At 44.6% G+C, this 20,544-nt stretch overlaps 1 protein-coding gene across 2 annotated transcripts in view; it reads left to right on the forward strand.

Annotated features, from left to right (window-relative positions):
• The window catches only part of dcdc2b (doublecortin domain containing 2B), a 55,718-nt gene that overhangs the window by 7,979 nt on the left and 27,195 nt on the right, over nt 1–20,544 (forward strand). For both annotated transcript variants that reach the window (XM_073027938.1, XM_073027939.1), the window contains exons 2-4: nt 8,204–8,261; nt 14,804–14,880; nt 17,876–18,007. In XM_073027938.1, the coding sequence (XP_072884039.1) occupies nt 8,204–8,261; nt 14,804–14,880; nt 17,876–18,007 (267 nt within the window). The remainder of the gene's footprint in view (nt 1–8,203; nt 8,262–14,803; nt 14,881–17,875; nt 18,008–20,544) is intronic.

Below are 20,544 nucleotides of genomic sequence, written 5' to 3' on the forward strand. Positions count from 1 at the left end.
CTGACCCCTCTATGAGGACTGGTGAGTGTTCCCTCATCTTACCCTTTCTGAAGTCCACAATCAGTTCTTTGGTCTTACAGACTTTGAGTGCAAGGTTGTTTCTACTAGCTGATATACATTGTCACTGTCTGATTTGTCACAAACGATGCATTTCACTGCGTTTCAATGTACACGTGACAAATAAAGCCAATCTCTTTCTTTCTATCTTTCCTTCACTGTTTCTTTAATAAAAGCAGAAATTGCAGGAAGCATTGAGAACATCAGGGAGCATCTGCAGAGAGAGGAGACAAGTTAATCTTCCACAATAAGCTCTTCTTTCAACTTATGGACAGATGTGTAAAAGCCCTTGATAATAAACTGAATGTTTCTTAAACTGCATTTTGATTGTAATGTAAACAAATCAAAGCAAATGTATCTCAAGGAATTTACTAATGTCCACTTGACATAAATTTGAATGTAACAGAGTTTGTTAAAAACAGTTCATCATCAGCATTATGTGCCGTGTCGTATGACATCATCATTATGTACCATGTCATGTGATATAGGCGATCGTGGTCTTTCCATGACAATGACTGTTCATGGCAAATTCTTCTACAGAAGCGGTTTGCCATTGCCTTCTTCTGGGCAGTGTCTTTACAAGATGGGTGACCCCAGCCATTATCAATACTCCAGAGATTGTCTGCCTGGTGTCAGTGGTTGCTTAACCAGGACTTTTGATGTGCACCAGCTGCTCATACAACGATCCACCACCTGCCCCCATGACTGCTTCACGTGACCCTGGTCAGGGGACTAAGCAGATGCCACACCTTGCCCAAGGGTGACCAGCAGGTCTGCGGATGGAAGGAGTCCCTTACACCCCCTTTGGTAGAGATGTATCTCCACCCAGTCACCCAAATAAATGGTTAGAGCATTGAATGCCCTCAGAAAAAACAGTTATTAATCAGCAGATATTGAAGGACCAAAGATTAATCAAATTTACACACACGTCTCAGTGTCATGGTAAGGTAACAAAAGTGATTAATTCTAACAGTTTCTTGAGAAAGGAATTCGGAACATCCACTTTGTGTGACAGGTTGTATGAAATGATGGTTTAGCTCAAGAGTTGCCCAGTGAAATCTGACAACCGTAATTTGCATTACAATTAAACACAACTGAGCAACAGTGAGATGTCAATGCTCAAAGAGCATAACCTTCTTTAAAGGAGATGAAGCCATCACACACAAAATGCTAGAGAAATTCAGCAGGTCATGTAGCATCTATGGAAATTAATAAAACAGTTGATCTTTCAGGCTGAGACCCTTCTTCAGGACTGAGAAGGAAGGAGGAAGATGCCAGGATCAAAAGCTGGGGGTGAAGGGAAGGAGAACCACTGGAAGGTGATAGGTGAAGCCAGGTGGGTGGGAAAGGTAAAGGGCTGGAGAGGAAGGAATCTGACAGGACAGGAGAGTGGACTGTGGGAGAAAGGGAAGGAGGAGGGGACCCAGGGAGGGGAGGAAAAGGCAAGGGGTCAGGAGTGGGGAATGGGAAAAGAAAGAGGGGTGAGATAACTGGTGGTTAGAGAAATTGATATTTATGACATCAGGCTGGAAAATAACGTAGAAAAGTTGCAGTTCCATCATCCACACATTTTTAATCAATCTGTCTTAATCATTCTACAACTAGAGGTCATGGGTTAAGGGTGAAAGGTGAAAAGTTTAAGGGGCAGGTGAGAAGAGGTGGGGAATAGAAAAAGAGGAAAAGTTTTGTTTTACCGGAAGCAGAAATCAATATTCATGCCATCAGGCTGGAGGCTACCCAGGTGGAATATAAGGTGTGGCCTCATCTTGGCTACTGTTTTTGTCAGTATCAGTTATCTCTAGATTTAAATATATTAATTTGTGGAATATGCTCAAATCCACATTGAGCAGAGAAACATAAACACTGCCTAATGAGTCAGGGTATCAAAGGTTACAGGGAGAAGGCAGGAAAATGGGTTTGAGGGGGTTAATAAATCAGCCATGATAGAATGGCAGAGCAGACTTGATGGGCTGAATGGCCTAATTCCACTCCTTATGGTCTAAAACAGTGCAGGCCCTTCAGCCCACCATGTTGTGCTGACTTTTAAACCTTTCTCCAAGATCAACCTAACCCTTCCCTCCCATGTAGCCCTCCAGTTTTCCATCATCCATGTCTAAGAGTCTTCCATGATCCTGGATCTATGGAGAGGAACAAACGGTCGCCGTTCCAGTCCGAGACCCTTCATCAGGACTGGAAAGAAAGGGAGCAGAAGCCAAATATTTCACTGCAGAGGGAATTAATACCAGTGAAATATTTGAAAGGACCTCCTCAAATGAACTTGTGCAGAGGAGCTTTACCAGGATCTGCCTGGATTAGGGAGCATGTCATTACAGATAGCCTGAGCAAGGTAGGGCTTTTTGCTTTGGAGCAAAGGAAAATGAGAGGTGGCTTGATAGAGGTGTACAATATGTTAAGAGGCGTAGATCGAGTGGATACCTGGAGACTTCTTCCCAGGGTGAAAATGACTGATACAAGGGGGCAACATTTTAATTGATTGGAGGAAAGTATGGGGGGGATGTCAGAGGCAGGTTTATACAGAGTGGTGAGTGTGTGGAATGTGGTAATAGGGGCAGATATATCAGTGGCATTTAAGAAACTCAGGTGGGCACACGGATGATAGAAGAATGAACGGCTGTGTGGGAGGGAAGGGTTAGATCGATCGTGGAGTAGGTTAAAAGGTCAGCACAATGTTGTGGGTTGAAGGGCCTGCACTGAGTTGTCCTGCTGTCTGTTCTATGAAATAGTTCTAAACAACAGCGGATGTAGGATTTAGGATTCTGAAGTGGTGAAATTTGATAAGCAAGTGAAGGAATCTCTGGTAGATCAGAAAGATATTCCATTGATGTTGGATTCAGTGATCTGACACTGACAACTTCTCAGTTACAGGCAAGAGCTAATTGGCCAACTCATCCATCAAGGAAACCGTGAAGGAAAACATGAATTATGTATTTTAATTTTCAAATAATAGGATGTGTTTTTGCTGGAAAACAGAAGAGATGTATTTTGTTTGTGGTAGAAGAAAGTGTAGGGAATAGTGTGAGAGGTTCCCCTTCATGTTCAACTCTTCAGAGCCTCAATGTACCAACTTGGCAGATGGTGTGTACTCAGGGTTTGCATCTGCAAAATTCACCTCCTGGATAATCAGTCGGCATTAAGCGTTTCGTACAGTATTTTGTATTTTTGGAATAATGGCTTTATGTAGCAACAGACACAAAATGCTGGAGGAACTCATGTCAAAATCATTTCAGGTTTATGAATTCTCTTTACTGCCTCTCCATCCATCACCAGTTTATTCTGATGCTTCTTTATTCTCTTTCCGTTCCAGTTTCCTGAAATTGTTCATAATACACCATACAGCCAAATTCAGCTCTTGTACAAGTCCGACATGACCGGAGAGGGAAAATAGATCAGCCATGATGAAATGGCGGAGCAGACTCGATGGGCCAAATGGCCTAATTCTGCTCCTATATCTTATGATGTTGTGGTTTTATGACCTCTGGACCTCCCATATTCTCCACCTCTAGAAGCATCTCTCGTTTGACTTTCATAGACCACCAATGTTTCTGGAATCTTAGCATCTATAAATAGTTCTGCTCCTCAAATTAAAACATGAATTAATTTTTATTGAGGTGCAATGCAGAACTGGCCCTTCAGCCCCTTCAGCCATGCTACCCAGCAACCTCCAATTTAACCCTATCCTAAACATCAGACAACTTACAGTGACCAGTTAACCTACGTACTAACTGGTACATCTTTGGATTGTGGGAGGAAACCGGAGGAATCCCATTAATTCATGGGGAGGACAAACAAACTCCTTACAGAGGACTTGGGGATTGAACTCTGAATTCCGATGCCCGAGCTGTAATAGTGTCACGCTAACCGCTACTCTCGCTCTCTCCTCTCTCTCTCTCGTTCGTTGCTGACAGGGGATCTGGGTCTTGGGCGGGGTTTAATCGATGCGGTTTGTGGACTGGGCTCTGTCGTTCACGTTGTGACGTGTTTCTGCTTTCTGGTCACTCTTTTTGTTGCTATTTTGGATGATTTTGATCGGGACAGCCTGCAGTTGATGAACACTGAGCTGAACCAAATATACCTAGACTCCTTCAATTTTGTTTTTTATATTCTGTGTTTTTCGCTTGTTTTTTTGTTGCCATTTGGATTATTTGTTTTTTTTTGTGCATGGAGGGGTTTGATGCTTTGTTTTGAACAGTTTTTTTTGTTTCGAGGCTGTCTGTGGGGAAGACGAATCTCAGGGTTTATACTCCATACATACTTTGATAATGAATATTCTTTGAACCTTTGAATCATTAAGGACCTCACCATCTGGTACATGTCCTCATCTCATTACTAGGGATACAGGAGTCTGAGGAGCAACACTAAACGTTTTAGGAACAACTTCTTGCCCTCCCTCATGAGATTTCTGAACAGTCCATGAACCCATGAACACCAGCTCACTATTTTATTCCTGTTTTTGCACTACTTATATATATTTTTAATATATTCCTTACTGTAACTTACTGAATATTTTACAAATTGCACTATACTGCTGCTGCAAAACAACAAGCTTCATGAGATATGTCAATGATAACCAACTGGATTGTGATTCTGAAAGGCCCTATACAAAAGTAATTCTCTTTTCCTTGTATGGTAGCCTTTTGTAACTTTGATTCTGCTTGTCGTAGCTGTCAGTTTGATGTGATTAACAATTGCTGTTGCTTGCTCAGTTTCTGCGCTACTTCCTGGACAACCTGATGCCTTGTCAAAGGAATTTACTTTTAAAAATACAGCATCTCATTTTGGCCAGAGCTATAAAGACAAGTCCTGGCTTGCAGTGAAATATAATGGGCAGCTCCATGACTCTAAACACTATGGTCATAAAGTCAGAAATAATTTAACATCACAGGGCAGAATTAACACCTGTTCAGCTTCTCCTGTAAAGTTCTATTTGCATTTTGTATTCACCTGTGGGATCAGGCTGTCACTGGTAGCACGGGCATGATCGCTTACCTCTAACTATCTGGGTGCAAGCAGCGTTGAACCACCTTCTTGACCCAATGTGCCCACTTGGTGAAGCTGCTCCCAGAAGGAATGGTTGATCTGACACAAATGACGACACCATCTAGCAGGCATAAACTCAGGAGATTCTGCAGAAGCTGGAAATCCTGAGCAACACAACACAAAATGCTGGCAGAACCCAGCATCTGTGGAGAGGAATAAACAGTCAATGTTTTTGGGCCAAGACCCTTCGTCAGAACATTTAGCCAGAGGGTGGTGAATCTGTGAACTTGTTGCCTGTGGAGGCCAAGTCGTTGGGTATATTTAAGGCAGAGGATAATAGAATTTTGAATGGTCGAGGCATGAAGAGATGAGAAGCAAGGAAATTGGGGCTGAGACAGAAAATGGATTGGCTATGATGAAATAGTGGAGCTGAGTCAATGGGCCAAATTGCCTGATTCTTTTCCTATATCGTATGGTCTCACAGAAAGGAAGGGGCAGAAGCCAGAGTAAGAAGGTGGGGGAGGGGAAGGAGTACAAGCTGTCAGGTGATAGATTTTCTCTTGTTTGTGAGGTGATATGTGAGACCAGGTAAAAGGACAGGTAAATGGATGGGGGAGGGGTGAATTAAGAAGCTGGGAGGGGATAGGAAGAATAGGTAAAGGGCTGAAGAAGAAGGAATCTGATAGGACAGGACAGTGGACCATGGAAGAAGGGAAGGAGGATGGAACTAGAGGAAGAGAAGGGGTGAGAAGGTAACTCGAATGGGGGATGAAAAAGGAGAGAAGAGGAAGGGAAGCAGAAATTACCAGAAGTTAGAGAAGTCGATGTTCCCGCCATCAGGATGGAATATAAGGTGTTACTCCTCCAACCTGAGTTTGGCCTTGTCATGGACCGACATGTCGGAATGGGAACAGGGATCAGAAGTGAAATGTGAAGCCACCAGGAGATTCTGCCTTTGGCAGTGGAGCGGGTGAAGGTGCTCAGCGAAGTGGATCTCCGGTGCCTTTCTTGTGTGGCCTCAGAAGAACGGGCACGTCCCGACAGGTGTTTACGATGCGTCACCATCATCATCACCTCCTAACGAACTGAATTTAGATATGGCGGTACAACACGATGCATTCCTCCAGACTGCAGATGACTGGATTCTCGATATTTGTGTCTGGTTCCACGTTGTAAATGGAACGTGGCTGCATCAGTAGCTGCTAAAATGAAGACTTGAGCAATAGTATTTTATTTTATTTCCCCATATGATATTGATTCTTACTTTGATATGAAATCCAATGGGGATGCCTCTCGGTACTGTGATCTAATGCAGGTGATTTTATTCACTTATTGAGATACAGTGTGGAATAGGCCCTTTGGCCCTTCGAGCCAGGTTGCCCAGCAATCCCCCAATCCAACCCCAGCCTAGTCCCGGGACAACTTACAATGACCAATTAACCTACCAACCGGTACATCTTTGGACTGTGGGAGGAAACCGGAGAACCCGAAGGAAACCCACACAGTCACGGGGAGAACGTGCAAGCTCTTTCCAGACTGTAGCGGGAATTGAACTCGGGTTGCTGGTACTGTAAGGGGTTTTTGCTAACCACTATGTATCTTCACGTCTGAAGATATTCAATTTTCTTTTGGGGACAGAAATGAAAGATTGTGGGAGTAGGCAGTTTATATGGTTCAGCACAGAGTAGATGGGCCAAAGGGCCAGTTTCTGTATTGTGTTTTTCTATAACTCTATTAAAGATGAGCTTTCTTTGTCACATGTACAGTACACCAAACCTCAAGACTTACAAATGCATTGTTTACACCATAACCAACATGGTCTGAGGATGTGCAGGGGCCAGCCTGCGAGGGTCACTACGCTTCCGCTGTCAACTTAATATGCCCAACTTACTGACTCTTACTAATTTACACATGTTGGGAATGTGGGAGGAAACCCGAGCACCCGGAGGAAATGTACTCAGTCATGGGGAGAACGTACAAACTCCTTGCAGACAGCGTGGGAATTGAACCCAGATTGCTGGTGATATGTAAAGTTCAAAGTAAATTTATTATCAAATTATGTATATGTCACCATATCCAACCCTGAGATTAATTTTCTTCTCAGCATACTCAACCAATCTATAGAATAGTAACTATAACAGAATCAGTGAACGACCACACAACTAGAGCGTTCAACCAGAGCGCAGAAGACAACAAATAGTGCAAATGCAAAAAGATAAAACAACAATAATAATAAAAAACTAAGCAATAAATATTGAGAACATGGGATAAAAAGTCCTTGAAAGTGAGTCTATTGGATGTGGGAACATTTCAATGATGGGGCAAATGAAGTTGAGTGAAGTTATCCCTTTGGTTCAAGAGCCTGATGGTTGAGGGGTGGTATCTGTTCCTGAATCCATTCCTGTTCCTGTGACTCCCGAGGTCCTTGGATCTGTTTCCTGATGGCAGCAACGAGAAGAGAGCATGTCCTGGGTGTTCCTACGATGAGGACTAGCTCTTACAAAGGAGGGAGGTTAGGGTACCCCTTCCCTCCACTACACGTACAATACGCTGGAGGAACTCAGCAGGTCGGGCAGCAAAGGTGGAAATGAGCAGTCAAGGAATGTCCTGACGAAGGGTCTTGGCCTGAAACGTTGACTGCTCATTTCCACGGATGCTGCCCGACCTGCTGAGTTCATCCAGCGTGTTGTACGTGTTGCTTTGACCACAGCATCTGCAGTGTATTTTGTGTTTACCTTCCCTCTGCTAGCCTGCAGTTCACGTTTGGGCAAGGTATAGCACCTGCTTAGCCCCCTTCCCCCTTGATCAGGGTCACTTGAAGCCATGGGAGCAGGTGGTGGACGGTCGTGTGAGCAGCTGGTGCACATCACAAGTCCTGGTTATGTGACCACTGACACCAGGCAGACAATCTCTGAAGAGTATTGATAATGGCTGGGGTCACCCGTCTTGTAAAGACACTGCCCAGAAGAAGGCAATGGCAAACCACTTCTGTAGAAAAATTTGCCAAGAACAATCATAGTCACTCATGTCACATGACATGGCACATAAGGAAGAAACAAACATATTTTGTTACTGATGCCTCTTTTGAGAAACTAAGGACTTTCTGCTGCCCCCTCACAACTTCTTAACTTATTTTTTCTTCCATCAGTTACTTACAACAGAGGAGCCAGAAGCCAAATGGAACCAGACGGAAAAACGAGGTGGTGGTGAGTCCCCTGAGATGTTTTGTTTGTGGCTGGGAAACGTACACACTACGGAGCAATACCAATTGCACCATGGTTATTGCTGCTGCTAATGGAAACAAAACTCTGAGTGTCTTTGCACCACCTTTCCCCGGTCTCAGTGTTCAAGTGAAACCTGTCGAATGGTGAAAAGCCTTGTAGAGTAGATGTTCCCGATGGTGGGAGAGACCAGCATCAGAATAGAGGGGCATCTTTAGACCAGAGGGCACAGCCTCAGAATAGAGGGGCAATCTTTAGACCAGAGATGAGGAGGGATTTCTTCAGCCAGGGAGTTCGTTGCCACAAGCAGCTGTGGAGGTCAGGTTGATAAGGCTGAGGTTGATAGATTCTTGACTGGTCGGGGATGAAGGGTATGGAGAGAAGGCAGAAGATTGGGGCTGAGAAGGAAATGGATCAGCCATGATAAAATGTCGGAGCAGACTTGATGGGCCAAATGGCCTAATTCTGTTCCTATACTTTATGGTCAAGGGAAAGGACGAGGGCAAGGGGTTAATAGGTTACTAACACAATAGTAATGTTGTGGACACCGTGTGATCCCTTGGTGATTATCTAGTGAAGTACATGGTGCTGTATTAATGGAGATCGAATGTTAAGCAGCTGCTCCTCTCTCACGTCTGTGTGTTGGTTATTCTGGGGACGTACGGCACTGTACTTGGGATTCAGAGCGAGCGCGACCACAGGCCACTGAGTATTGACCTGTCTGCGGGGTTGGCTATTTGGGACTGTTCGCCGTGCATCTCTCTTCATTGTTAAATCAGCCAATTGATATATTAGACCTTGAATTTATACAATGCAAATATTAGCTCTTGATAATTTAATGCATTTTAATAATTTACTTTCAGCCATACGTTTCCATTAATTCATTTATTTTGAATGAATTAGCATCTCTGTTAAGATAACACAGGCATGCCAAGGTTTTCTGTTAGTTACCCTCTGACATGGGAGGATATCTTCAGGATAATTTCTCTGGATTTTCTAAGAGCTATAAGGCAGGAACTTTCCCGGTCTGCCCCTCGTACTTGTTTAGCATTCCCCGAAACTGGGAATTTCATTAATACTGTACATCTTCCCCATCTGTCCTGGCATCAAATCCAATGTAAATAGTCCAACAGTTCAAATTAAATTTATTATCAAAATACATCCCGGACTTCCATTTTCTTGTGGGCATTTAGAAATAGAATCAATGAGAGATCACACCCCTCAAGATGGGCAAACTAACAATGTGCAAAGGACAAACTGTGAAAATATAAAAAGAAAACAAGACAATAATAATAATAATAATAATAATAATAGTAATAAATAAATAATCAACAAATATGGAGAACATGAGATGAAGAGTCCTTGAAAGTGAGTACACAGGGTGTGGAACAGTTCAGTGATGGGGTGAGTGAAGTTATCCTCTCTGGTTCAAGAGCCTGATGGCTGAGGGGTAATAACTGTTTCTAAATCTGGTGGTGTGAGTCCTGTGGCCGCTATACCTTCTACCTGATGACAGCAGCGAGAAGACAGCATGTCCTGGGTAATGGGGGTCCCTGATTATCCAATTTCCCATTCTACCATAATCAACTTTCACCCATGCTTTAAGATTCTAACTTTGGAGCTGCATTTGCCGCTTTCAAACAGACAATAAAATTCAATATTTTGATCATTTTCCCCTCGGAGCCTTTTGTAATAAGCCAAGTGTTCAAAGGTCTCATTTCACATGAACAGATCTGATTAGTGGCAGTGGGATTGTGTGTATTTCTGGTTGCCCCCTTTCAGGAAGGATGTGGGGACTTTAAAAAGGAAGAGGTTCACTGAGATGCTGCCAGGATCAGAGCGTATAGGAGACGTTGGACAAATGGCGGAGATGAGGGGAGATCTGATCTCCTATGAGACTATGAGAGGCACAGATAGAGTGGACAGACAGCATCTGTTTCCCAGGGTTGAAATGGCTAATACCAGAGGGCATGCATTGAAGGTGAGAGGGGGTAATTTCAAAGGAGATGTGAGGGGCAAGTTTTTTTACACAGAGTGATGGGTGCCTGGAATATCTTGCTGGGTGGGGGTGGAGGCAGATACATCAGGGATTTTTAAGAAACATTTAGATAGGCACGTGAATGTGATGAAAATGGAGGAATATGGACATTGTGAGGGCAGAGGGGATTAGTTTAGTTGGCCATTTGATTACTAATTTAATTGGTACAGCACAACATTGTGGGCTGAAGGGTATGTTCCTGTGCTGTACTGTTCCATGTTCTGTGGTCTATATTCTAGAGGTTCTGTGGTCTATGTATGTAGGGTAAGAGGGGGAAGTTGAAAGGTGATGCATGGGGCAGGAACTTTTACACTGTGAGTGGTGTGGTGGTGTGTGCTTGCCAGGGCTGCTGGCGGTCGGAGCTGTGCTGGGAGTATGAATCCACATTCAGCATTGTCCTGTAGATAGTGGGAGAGAGGGATAGGGAAAGGAGAGGGAACAGGGTTGGAATGAGGTCATTTGAACTCGATTATTCTTGGACAAACTACAACATGTCCAGGCATGCTCCCATGTAATGTATAGTTTCACTTTGGAACTGATAAAGATCTGCTTTACTCACTCAACAATAATTGAGAATATTTTTCTTCAACTGTCCTGTTTTGGGAAATAATTCAATTAGCATTTGGTGCCTGGACTTTATTTATTTATGTTATTTAGAGATTAGGCAGGGTAACAGGCCATTCTGGCCCTACAAGCCTGTACTGTCCAATTACACCCATGTGACCAAAGCTGTACATCTTTGGACTGTGGGAGGAAACCGGAGCACCCGGAGGAAAACCACGCGGTCATGAGGAGAACGTGCAAACTCCTTACAGACAGCAATGGGAATTAAACCAGGGTTGCTGGTGCTGTAATAGTGTTGTGCTGACCGCTACACTACCGCGTCATGTAAACGCCCCTTTGCAGTAGACTTTGTGTCAGTGCCCCCGCTCACCACCACACTCACAGAGTGTCTGCTGATTGTGGCGAGGCAACACGCACCATTCCTGACTGCAGCGGGGAGCTCCAACTTACATTAATCCTGCGCAATCCCGCATTCCCAGGGTTCTGCCCCTCGCCCTCATGCTTGCAGCAGTTTCCTGCGGCCTACTGGCCCACCAATCCACACAACAATGGCATACGGGAGGAGAGCAGAGGATCCGGGGGATGGCAGGAGGACGTGCAAACTCCACACAGACAGCAATAGTGGTCACAATCAAACCTGGGTCATTGGCACATTCCCTTTGACCCCCACCAACTTTAAATGATACATCACAGCTTGGAAGCTTGGAACGACAACTCCACTGCCTGTGACGACAAGGAACTGCAGAGAGTTGTGGACGCACTCAGCTCATCACGGAAACCAGCCTCCCCTCCATGGACTCTGTCTGCACTTCTCGCTACCTTGGTACAGCAGCCGGCATGGGGAGGTCCCCACCCACCCTGGACCTTCTCTCTTTCACTGGGCAGAAAGTTGAAGGAGTCTGAAAGCACGTCCACCGGGCTTCTACTCTGCGGTTATGAGAGCCATGCCTCACTGCCTCAGTAAAGCAGTCACCATAATCCAAGACCCGTGTAGCCAAGCATTCTCTCCTCACCCCTCTCTCATCAGGCAGAAGATGCAAAAACCTGAAGGCACGTCCCTCCAGGCTCAAGGACAGCTCATACCCCACAGTTGTAAAACTGTTGGATAGTTCCCTCGTACAAGATGGACTCTTAACCTTGTCATCAACCTCAAGACTTTATTCCTTGAAACGTAGAAGATTGAGAGGAGATTTGATAGAGTTATACAAAATTATGAGGGGTATAGATAGGGTAAGTGCTAGCAGGCTTTTTCCACTGAGGCTGGGTAGGACAACAACCAGAGGTCATGGGTTAAGGTTGAAAGGGGAACATGAGGAGAAACTTCTTTAGAGGGTCTTGAGAGTGTGGAACAAGCTGCCAGTGGTGCATGCAAATTTGATTTCAACATTTAAGAGAAGTTTGGATAGGTATACGGATGGTAGGGGTGGGGATGTGGTTATGGTCCCGTGCAGGTTGATGGAAGAAGGCAGTTTAAATGGTTTGTCACAGACTAGATGGGCAGAAGGGCCTGTTTCTGTGCTCTTCTTTTCTATGACTCTGTGATTAGTTATGACCTCACACCTTATTGACTGCCTGCCATGCCTTGCTCGTCCATTTCATCAACTTTGCCTCTAACTCTCACCCAGCATTTAAATCCACTTCTGACACCTCCCTCCCATTTCTCAAATTCTCTGTCTCCATCTCTGGAGACAAACTGTTGACTGATATTTTTTATATACATGGTTATCTTGTCTATACCTCTTCCCAATCTGTCTCCTGTAAACGTACTATTCCCTTTTCCCAGTTCCTTTGCCTCTGTCACATCTATTCCCAGGAAGAAGCTTTCCTTTCCAGGACATCTCTTCAAAGAACAAGGTTTCCCTTCCTCCACCATTGATGCTGCCCTCACCTGTGTATTTTCCATTTCCCGAAGACCTGCACTCACCCCATCTTCCTGCCACCTTAACACTGACTGAGTTCATCTTGTCTTTATCTACTACCCTATGAGACTCCGCATCCAATACATCATCCTTAGCAAATTCCACCTTCTCCAAAGGGATCCTACCACTAAACCTATCTTTACCACCCCACCCCACCCCCCACTTTTCACAGGGATTGCTCCTTCCGAGATTCCCCTGTCCATTCGTCCCTCCGACTAATCCCCCTCCCAGCACTTATCCCTGCAAGTGGCCAAAGTGCTTCACTTGCTCATTGACCTCCTCCCTCACCTCCATTCAGGGCCCCAAACAGTCCTTTCAGGTGAGGAAATAATTCACCTGCAAATCTGCTGTGTCCAGTGGTCCTGATGTGGCCTCTTCAACATCGGTCAGACCAACGTAAATTGGGGGACCACTTCGTCGAGCACCTCTGCTCCATCTGCCAAAATTGGAACTTCCCAGTGGCCAAGCATTTTCATTCTGATTCTCATTCCTGTTCCAACATGGTGGTCAAAGGCCTCCTTTGGTGCCAAGATGAGGCCACCTTCAGGGTGGAGGAACAACACCTTATGTTCCATTTGGGTAGCCTCCAAACTGATGGTATGACATCAATTCCTCCTTCTGGGGAAAAAATTCCTCCCCTTCCCTTCTTCTTCTATTCCCCATTCTGGCCTCTTACCTCTTCTTACCTGCCTGACACCTCCCCCCATGGGTCCCTTCTTCCTTCCTTTTCTGCTATAGTCTACTCTCCACTCCTATCAGATTCCTTCATCTCCAGTCTTTCACCTTTCCCACCCACCTGGCTTCACCTCTCATCTTCTAGCTACCCTCCTCACCTCCTCCCACCTTTTTATTCTGGCATCTTCCACCTTCCTTTCCAATCCTGCAGAAGGGTCTCGGCCTGAAACATCAACTGTTTATTCATTTCCATAGATGCTGCCTGACCTGCTGAGTTCCTCCAGCATTCTGTGTGAGTTGCTCTGGATTTCCAGCATCTGCAGAACCTCTTGTGTTTATGACACACCGTTTTGACATCTGGTTGTGAGCCCATCACTGGGCAGTTTCCGCACGCTTCAGACTGGCACAGTTGCAGGCTGCAGGAATACGTGCCAACAGATGCACTGAAGTTTGGTGCAGCCAATGCACAGTCCAGGGAAAGAAGCTGTTCCTAAAATATTGAGTGTGCGTTGTCAGGCTCCTGCACCTCCTCCCTGATGGTTGTACGATTGGATATGCCCACTGACTCACTGGCCTGAGGGAGTAAGTCATGCAGCCAGGATGGGAATGTTTCTGATCCTACTGAACATCACACCTGTGGTACGCTGAATAAACCCGTCACCACCTTCAGCCTCTGCCTGAGGAATCCCAGTCGATGCAGGAGCTGATGCGTGGCTGTCCTCTGCAGGTGAAGGACAGGCTTTGGGGCTGATCTGGCCCCTCTTTCTTCTCCCTGACCGACATGCTCAACATATTCCGTCCTCCCTTCATCCAGTCACTGGACACCGTCTCCATCCCACCCACCCTCCTTCCTGCTCAGTGTGTCCAGTGATAGCACTCAGAACATAGACCTGTGCAGCCCAGGGACAAGCTTTTCGGCCCACGATGTTGTGATCAAATGCCAACTGAACTCATCCCTTCTGCCTGCACGATATCCATGTCGCTCTGATCTCTGCCCACTCAGGAGCCTTTTCAAGATCCTTTTGATAGTCTCTATTGTATCTGCTTTCACCACCATCCCAGAGAGCACATTCTAGGCAACGGTGTAAAAAACTGGCCCACACATATCCTGTCACCTCAAGTGCATTCCCTTTGCATTAGACATTTCAACTCTGGTAAAATGATTCCTGGTGTCTACCCTATCAATGCCTCTCGTTATCTATTAGACCTCTCAGGTCTCCCCTCTGCTTCCGCCCCCTTTCTAGAGCAGATAACCCTCCACCCACCGCTAATTCTTTATCTAAAACAATGAAAAAGATTAACTCGGATCTTCTTTAAAAACTTACTTGCAGACAAGAGCTGTTTACCCGAACAGAAGAAACGTCTCGGCCCGTTGGAGGAAGTACGTGCAGATGCCTTGCATAGTGAAGTAAGTTTCTTGAAGTTTACATACTGGCCGTCTTAGGTAAGTCACCAAAGGCACTCACAAACCTCTACCGATGTACCGTGGCGAGCAGTCTAACTGGCTGCATCACCGTCTGGTATGGGGGAACGGTGGGGTGGGGTGGAGGGTACTACACAGGATTGAAATAAGCTGCAGAAAGTTGTGAACTCAGTCAGCTCCATCATGGACACCAGCCTCTGTAGCATCCAGGACATCTTCAAAAGGTGATGCAACAAAAAGGTGCCATCCATCATTAAAGACCCCCATTACCCAGGACCCAGTATACTTTCTACATACATAGTAATTTATAATTGTATTGCTGCTGCATAGCAACAAATTTCACAACATATGGCAGAGATATTGAGTCCGAGTCCGAGTCTGATTCTGACTGAGTCTGATTGAGTCCAGGACCTAGTCTGAGTCTGACTCTGAGTTTGTCTGAATCTGTCTGAGTCCAAGTGAGTCTGAGTCTGATTGTCCAAGTCTGAATCTCTGAGTCTGAGTCTATGTCTGGGTCTGTCTGAGTCCGAGTGTCTGATTGAGTCTGAGTCTGTCTGAGTCTCTCTGTCTGAATTTGAATCTGAGTCTATGTCTGAGTCTGTTCAAGTCTGTCTGAGTCTGAGATTCAATCTGCAATTGAGTTTGAGTCTGAATCTGAGTCTGTCTGTCTGAGTCAGTCCAGGTCCGAGTCGATCTGAGTCTGACGCAGATGCTGACACGGCTTGTCCAGAATCAGGTTGATTTTTTCTGTTGTATATCACATGGAATTCAACATTTTGAGCCATCAGTGCAGTCCAAGGACATAAAATTCAGAGATTCAAGATACATTTATTATAAGTGTGTATGCAGTATACAACCCTGAGATTCATCTTCCCGCAGACAGCCCTGAAACAAGGAAACAGCATGGAAAATTACAATAAATTTCATCATTAACAAACAGTGCAAGAAAAGGAACAGTGAGGTAGTATTCACGGATTCATGGACTATTCAGAAAGCTGAAGGCAGGGGGATAGAAGCTGTCCCTGAATTGCTGAGTGAGGGTCTTCAGGCTCGGGGTAGAACGAGAAGAGGGTGTGTCCTGGAGGGCGAGTGATGCTGCTTTTCTGAGGCACCAGCTCTTGAAGGCTGGTACAGGTACACGGTTATGCTCCAAGTGCAGAGGGAGAGACACTGAAGTGGACGAACAGTTCACTGACTTTTGATAAGAACGGTGCAGGAAGAAGGAAAAACGTTAGGCCAACCGGGCCATTAACTAAAACTCTCAAACTGAAAGTTAATGCCAAACACTGTGGCTAGGGAGCAGTAAGATATTACTGTCAATCGCAAGAGTAATGTTCCTTCCCAGAATGAGGGCAAAGGTAAGCAGGGAGCGTTGATGTTGCTGTGCTTTTGATGATGTCATGATCATACAGAGATGAGAGGAAAGGAGTGAAATACCACCACAATGAAACAGCTGAAACGTACATTCTCGCAACTGTGAATGCTGAACATGTTCCACAGCCGGCCTGGGAGGACGTGCAGACCCCAGAGCCGGGTCTGTGGCTGTGAAAAAGACATCCTCCATGGTGGATAGGGTGTACAATCCTCTGCAGCTTTTTCCAATCCTCTGTGTTGGAGTCTCCATATCAGAATGTCCTCCATTGTACATCTGTAGAAATTTCCCTGAGCTTATGGTGACATATCAAGTCTCTTCAGATTCCTATTAAAGTAGAGCCTCTGGCGAACCTTCTTCATGATTGCATCAATGTGTTTGGCCCAGAATAGTTCACCTGAGGTACTGACAGCCAAGAACTTGAAACTGTTCAGCTATTCCACACTAATCCCTCGACGAGGACTGGTAAGAGTTCCCTTGACTTCCCCTTCCTGAAATCCACACTTAGTTCAATGGTCTTGCTGGCATTGAGTGCAAGATTGTCATTGCAACACCACTTAACCAGCTGATCTATCTCATTATTGTATGACTGTTCGTCGTTATCTGAGATTTTTACCAACAACACTTGTGTCATCTGTGAAATTTTGTCATTTGAATTGTGTTTAGCCACAAAATGTAGAGATAGTAGAAATGTGGGCAAAGCAGTCATCCCTGAGATCTCTTTACGATAGTCTCTAAGTGAAAAGCAAGCTTTAGAGGAGCAAATCTGTAGAGAGACTGCAGACTGTTGCAAGAAACATAAGGTTGTCATTGTTTTTGACTTTGACTTTCCACGTATTGAGTGGGAATCCTGTACTGTAAAAGGACCAGATAGGATAGAGTTTGTCAAAAGTGTTCAGGAAAGTTTCCTTCATCAGTGCGTAGAGTCACAACTGGAGAGTGTGATACTGGATCTCCTATGAGACAGGGCAAGTGACAGAAGTTTGTATAGGGGAACACTTTGTACCTAGTGATCATAATGTTATTAATCTTATGTTAACTATGGAGGATAGATCTTCTCGTCAGGTTGAGATTCTAAATTGGAGAAAGGCTAATTCTGATGGTATCAGAAATGATCAGGCAAGTGTGGATTGTTTTCTGGCAAAGCTTTACTTGGTAAGTGGGAGGCCTTCAAAGTGAAATTTTGAGAGTACAGAGTTTGTCGGAATAAAAGGCAAGGATAATAAGTTTAGGAAAGATTGGGTCAGCATTGAGGAGGTGCATAGCAGATATAAGGGGGTAGGAACAAGTGAGGTACTTGAGGAGTATCTGAAATGCAAGAGAACACTGAAGAGGGAAATCAGGAGGGCTAAAAGAAGGCATGAGGTGCCTCCAGGAAACAAGGTGACGGAGAATCTCTTAAAAGTTGTCATTTTACCTGCTTCAACTCCTTCCTCTGGCAGCTCATTCCACATACATACCACCTTCAGGGTGAAAAACTTGTAACTCAGGTTCACAGTTAATCTTTCCCCTCTCACCCTATAGCCCTGTGCTCTCAAGTGCTGAATTCTCCAGCATTTTGTATGTGTTGTGTCTGCATTCCCATGATTATTTCGTGTTCCTTTCCAGTATTTTTAGAAATGGGGACCTGCTGAGCCCACCATTCCGGTTAATTATTCCCAAGCACGTGATGCCGGACTGGGAGAAAATTCTCGCCATGGTAACGGAGAAAGCAAATATCCGCACTGGAGCTGTCTATCGGTGAGTATTCCTGGAAAACTGCGGACTGGTTATCTCCCGGTATCTCCAAGTTACAAACTGGAAAAATAATCGGATTTTATGCAATATAATCATCTTCCTTTTGGTATGCAAGTAAAGTTTATGTAACACTTAAATGTAACAAAATCTCTGAACTAACTTATCTATCATGGTGTGCACTGGCAATGTCTGAACCCAAGTGCAGAGGAGAGACAGACTCCCTTGTGGAAACTGCGACCAGGGTTTATTCATAAGAGTCCCAGCAAAACTTCAGTGGCTCAGCCAAGCAGCATCGTGAGATGTGACATTCTCAAAGCTAGGACCCAGCCATAAGTTTTAATCAGGAGTCTGCTTAAGTAATCACAGAACATGAAAAACCTGTGCCAGTCCAAGTCAATTTAATAAGATTAAACAGAAGCACCCAGCATTAACAATTCTCATTAAACTAACAATTAACAAATTCAGGGGCTCTAGAAACCTTAGAGCCCAACGCTTTCCGGCTCTCTACACAGGCGGGAAGAGCTCATTACATTGACGGAGGAGGCTTGACCTAAAGGCAAAGCAACAGAGAAAATTTAGCGGTGAGCGATAACTTTAACATGAAAAGAAACAGTTTCAACACAGACCCCATGTGGAACACTGCTGGTCACCTTGACAAGATGACACACTCGAGGCTGCTTAACAATACCATGGGCACGAAACTTGTTAAGCAGCCTCACGTGTGGCATCTTGTCAAAGACCTTCTGAAATTTTGAGAAACCAACATCCGCTAACTCTCCTTTGTCTATCCTGCTTGTTACTACATTAAAGAATCCCAGAAGATTTGTCAGGCAAGATTTCCCCTCAAAGTACCCTGAAACCATATCCACTGAAGTCAGGGTAACAACCCTATAATTTCCTTTGGTCTGCCTCCCTCTCTTAAAGAGTGACATGACATTTGTGAATTTCTAGTCCTCCAGAACCATTTCAGAGTCTGGTGATTCTTGAAAGATCATTACTCTATGATCTCTTCAGCTGCCTCTTTCAGAACCCTGGGTGTAGTCCATCTGGTCCAGGTGACTCACCCCCTTCAGACCTTTCAGTTTCCCAAGCACCTTCTCCTTATTAATAGCAACTACACTCACTTCTGCTCCCTTATACTCTTGAATTTCTGGCATGCTGTTAGTGTCTTCCACAATGATGAATGATGCAAAATGCTTAATAAATTGTCTGCCATTTCCTCATCCCCCATTATGACCTGTTCAGCATCATTTTCCAGTGGCCCAATATCCACTCTCACTTCTCTTTTACTCTTTATATATCTGAAAATCTTTTGGTATCCCTTTTTATATAATTGGCTAGCTTACTTTCACTTTACAACTTCTGACTTTTGATGTCTGTTGTTTTTTAAAAGCCTCTCAATGCTCTGATATAAGTCCTCACTTTTGATTTTGTGCTGTCTTTGAGTTCCCTTGCCAGCCACTGTTGCCTCATCTTCTCTTCAGAAAACTTCTTCTTTGGGATGTATCTATCCTTTGACTTCTCAATTGCTGTCAGACGTCTGACATCATCCCTGCTGGTGTCCTTTTCCAATCAACTCTGCCCATCTCCTCTCTTATGTCTCTGAAATTCCCTTTACTCCAGTGTAATATTGATACATCTGAATTTATATCCTCCCACTCAAATGGCAGGGTGAATAGAGTCATGGAGAAATGCAGCACAGAAAAAGGCCCTTCAGCCCATCTAGTCCATGCTAAAACTATTTAATCTGCCTTCACCCATCGATCTGCACTGGGACCATAGCCCTCCAAATCCCTACTATCCATGTACCTATCCAAATTTCTCTTAAACGTTGAAATTGAGCTCATATGCACCACCTGCACTCAACCACATTCTCACGACCCTCTGAGTGAAGACTCTTCTTATATTCCACCCTTAACCAATGACCTCTGGTTGTTGTCCCACCCAACCTCAGCAGAAAAAGCCTGCTTGCATTTACCCTATCTATACCCCTCATAATACAGTACACCTCTCTCAAATCTCCTCTCAAACTAATATGTTCTAAAGAACACAGTCCTAACCTATACAATCTTTCCTTATAACTCAGGTCCTCCAGACTCAGCAACATCCTTGTAAATTTTCTCTGTACTCTTTCAATCTCGTTTACATCATTCCTGTAGGTAGGTGACCAAAAATGCACATAATACCTCAATTTAGGCCTCACCAATGCCTTGTACGACTTCAACACAACATTCCATCTGCTGTACTCAATATATTGATTTACAAAGGCCAATGTTCACAGAGCTTTCTTAATGACCCTATCTACCTGTGACGCTGCTTTCAATTAATTATATACCTGTATTACCAGATCCCTTTGTTTTCCCACACTGCTTAGTGCCAATGATTCACTGTGTAAGATCTACCCTGAGTGGTCCTACTGAAGTGCAAAACCTTGCACTTGTCTGCATGAAATCCCATCTGCCATTTCTCCAGCTGATGCAGATCCCTCTGAAAGCTATGATAGCCTTCACAACAACACCCAGTTTTGGCGTCATCTGCAA

This window comes from Hemitrygon akajei, chromosome 24 (genome assembly GCF_048418815.1).
Source record: "Hemitrygon akajei chromosome 24, sHemAka1.3, whole genome shotgun sequence".
NCBI classification, from domain to species: Eukaryota; Metazoa; Chordata; class Chondrichthyes; order Myliobatiformes; family Dasyatidae; genus Hemitrygon; species Hemitrygon akajei.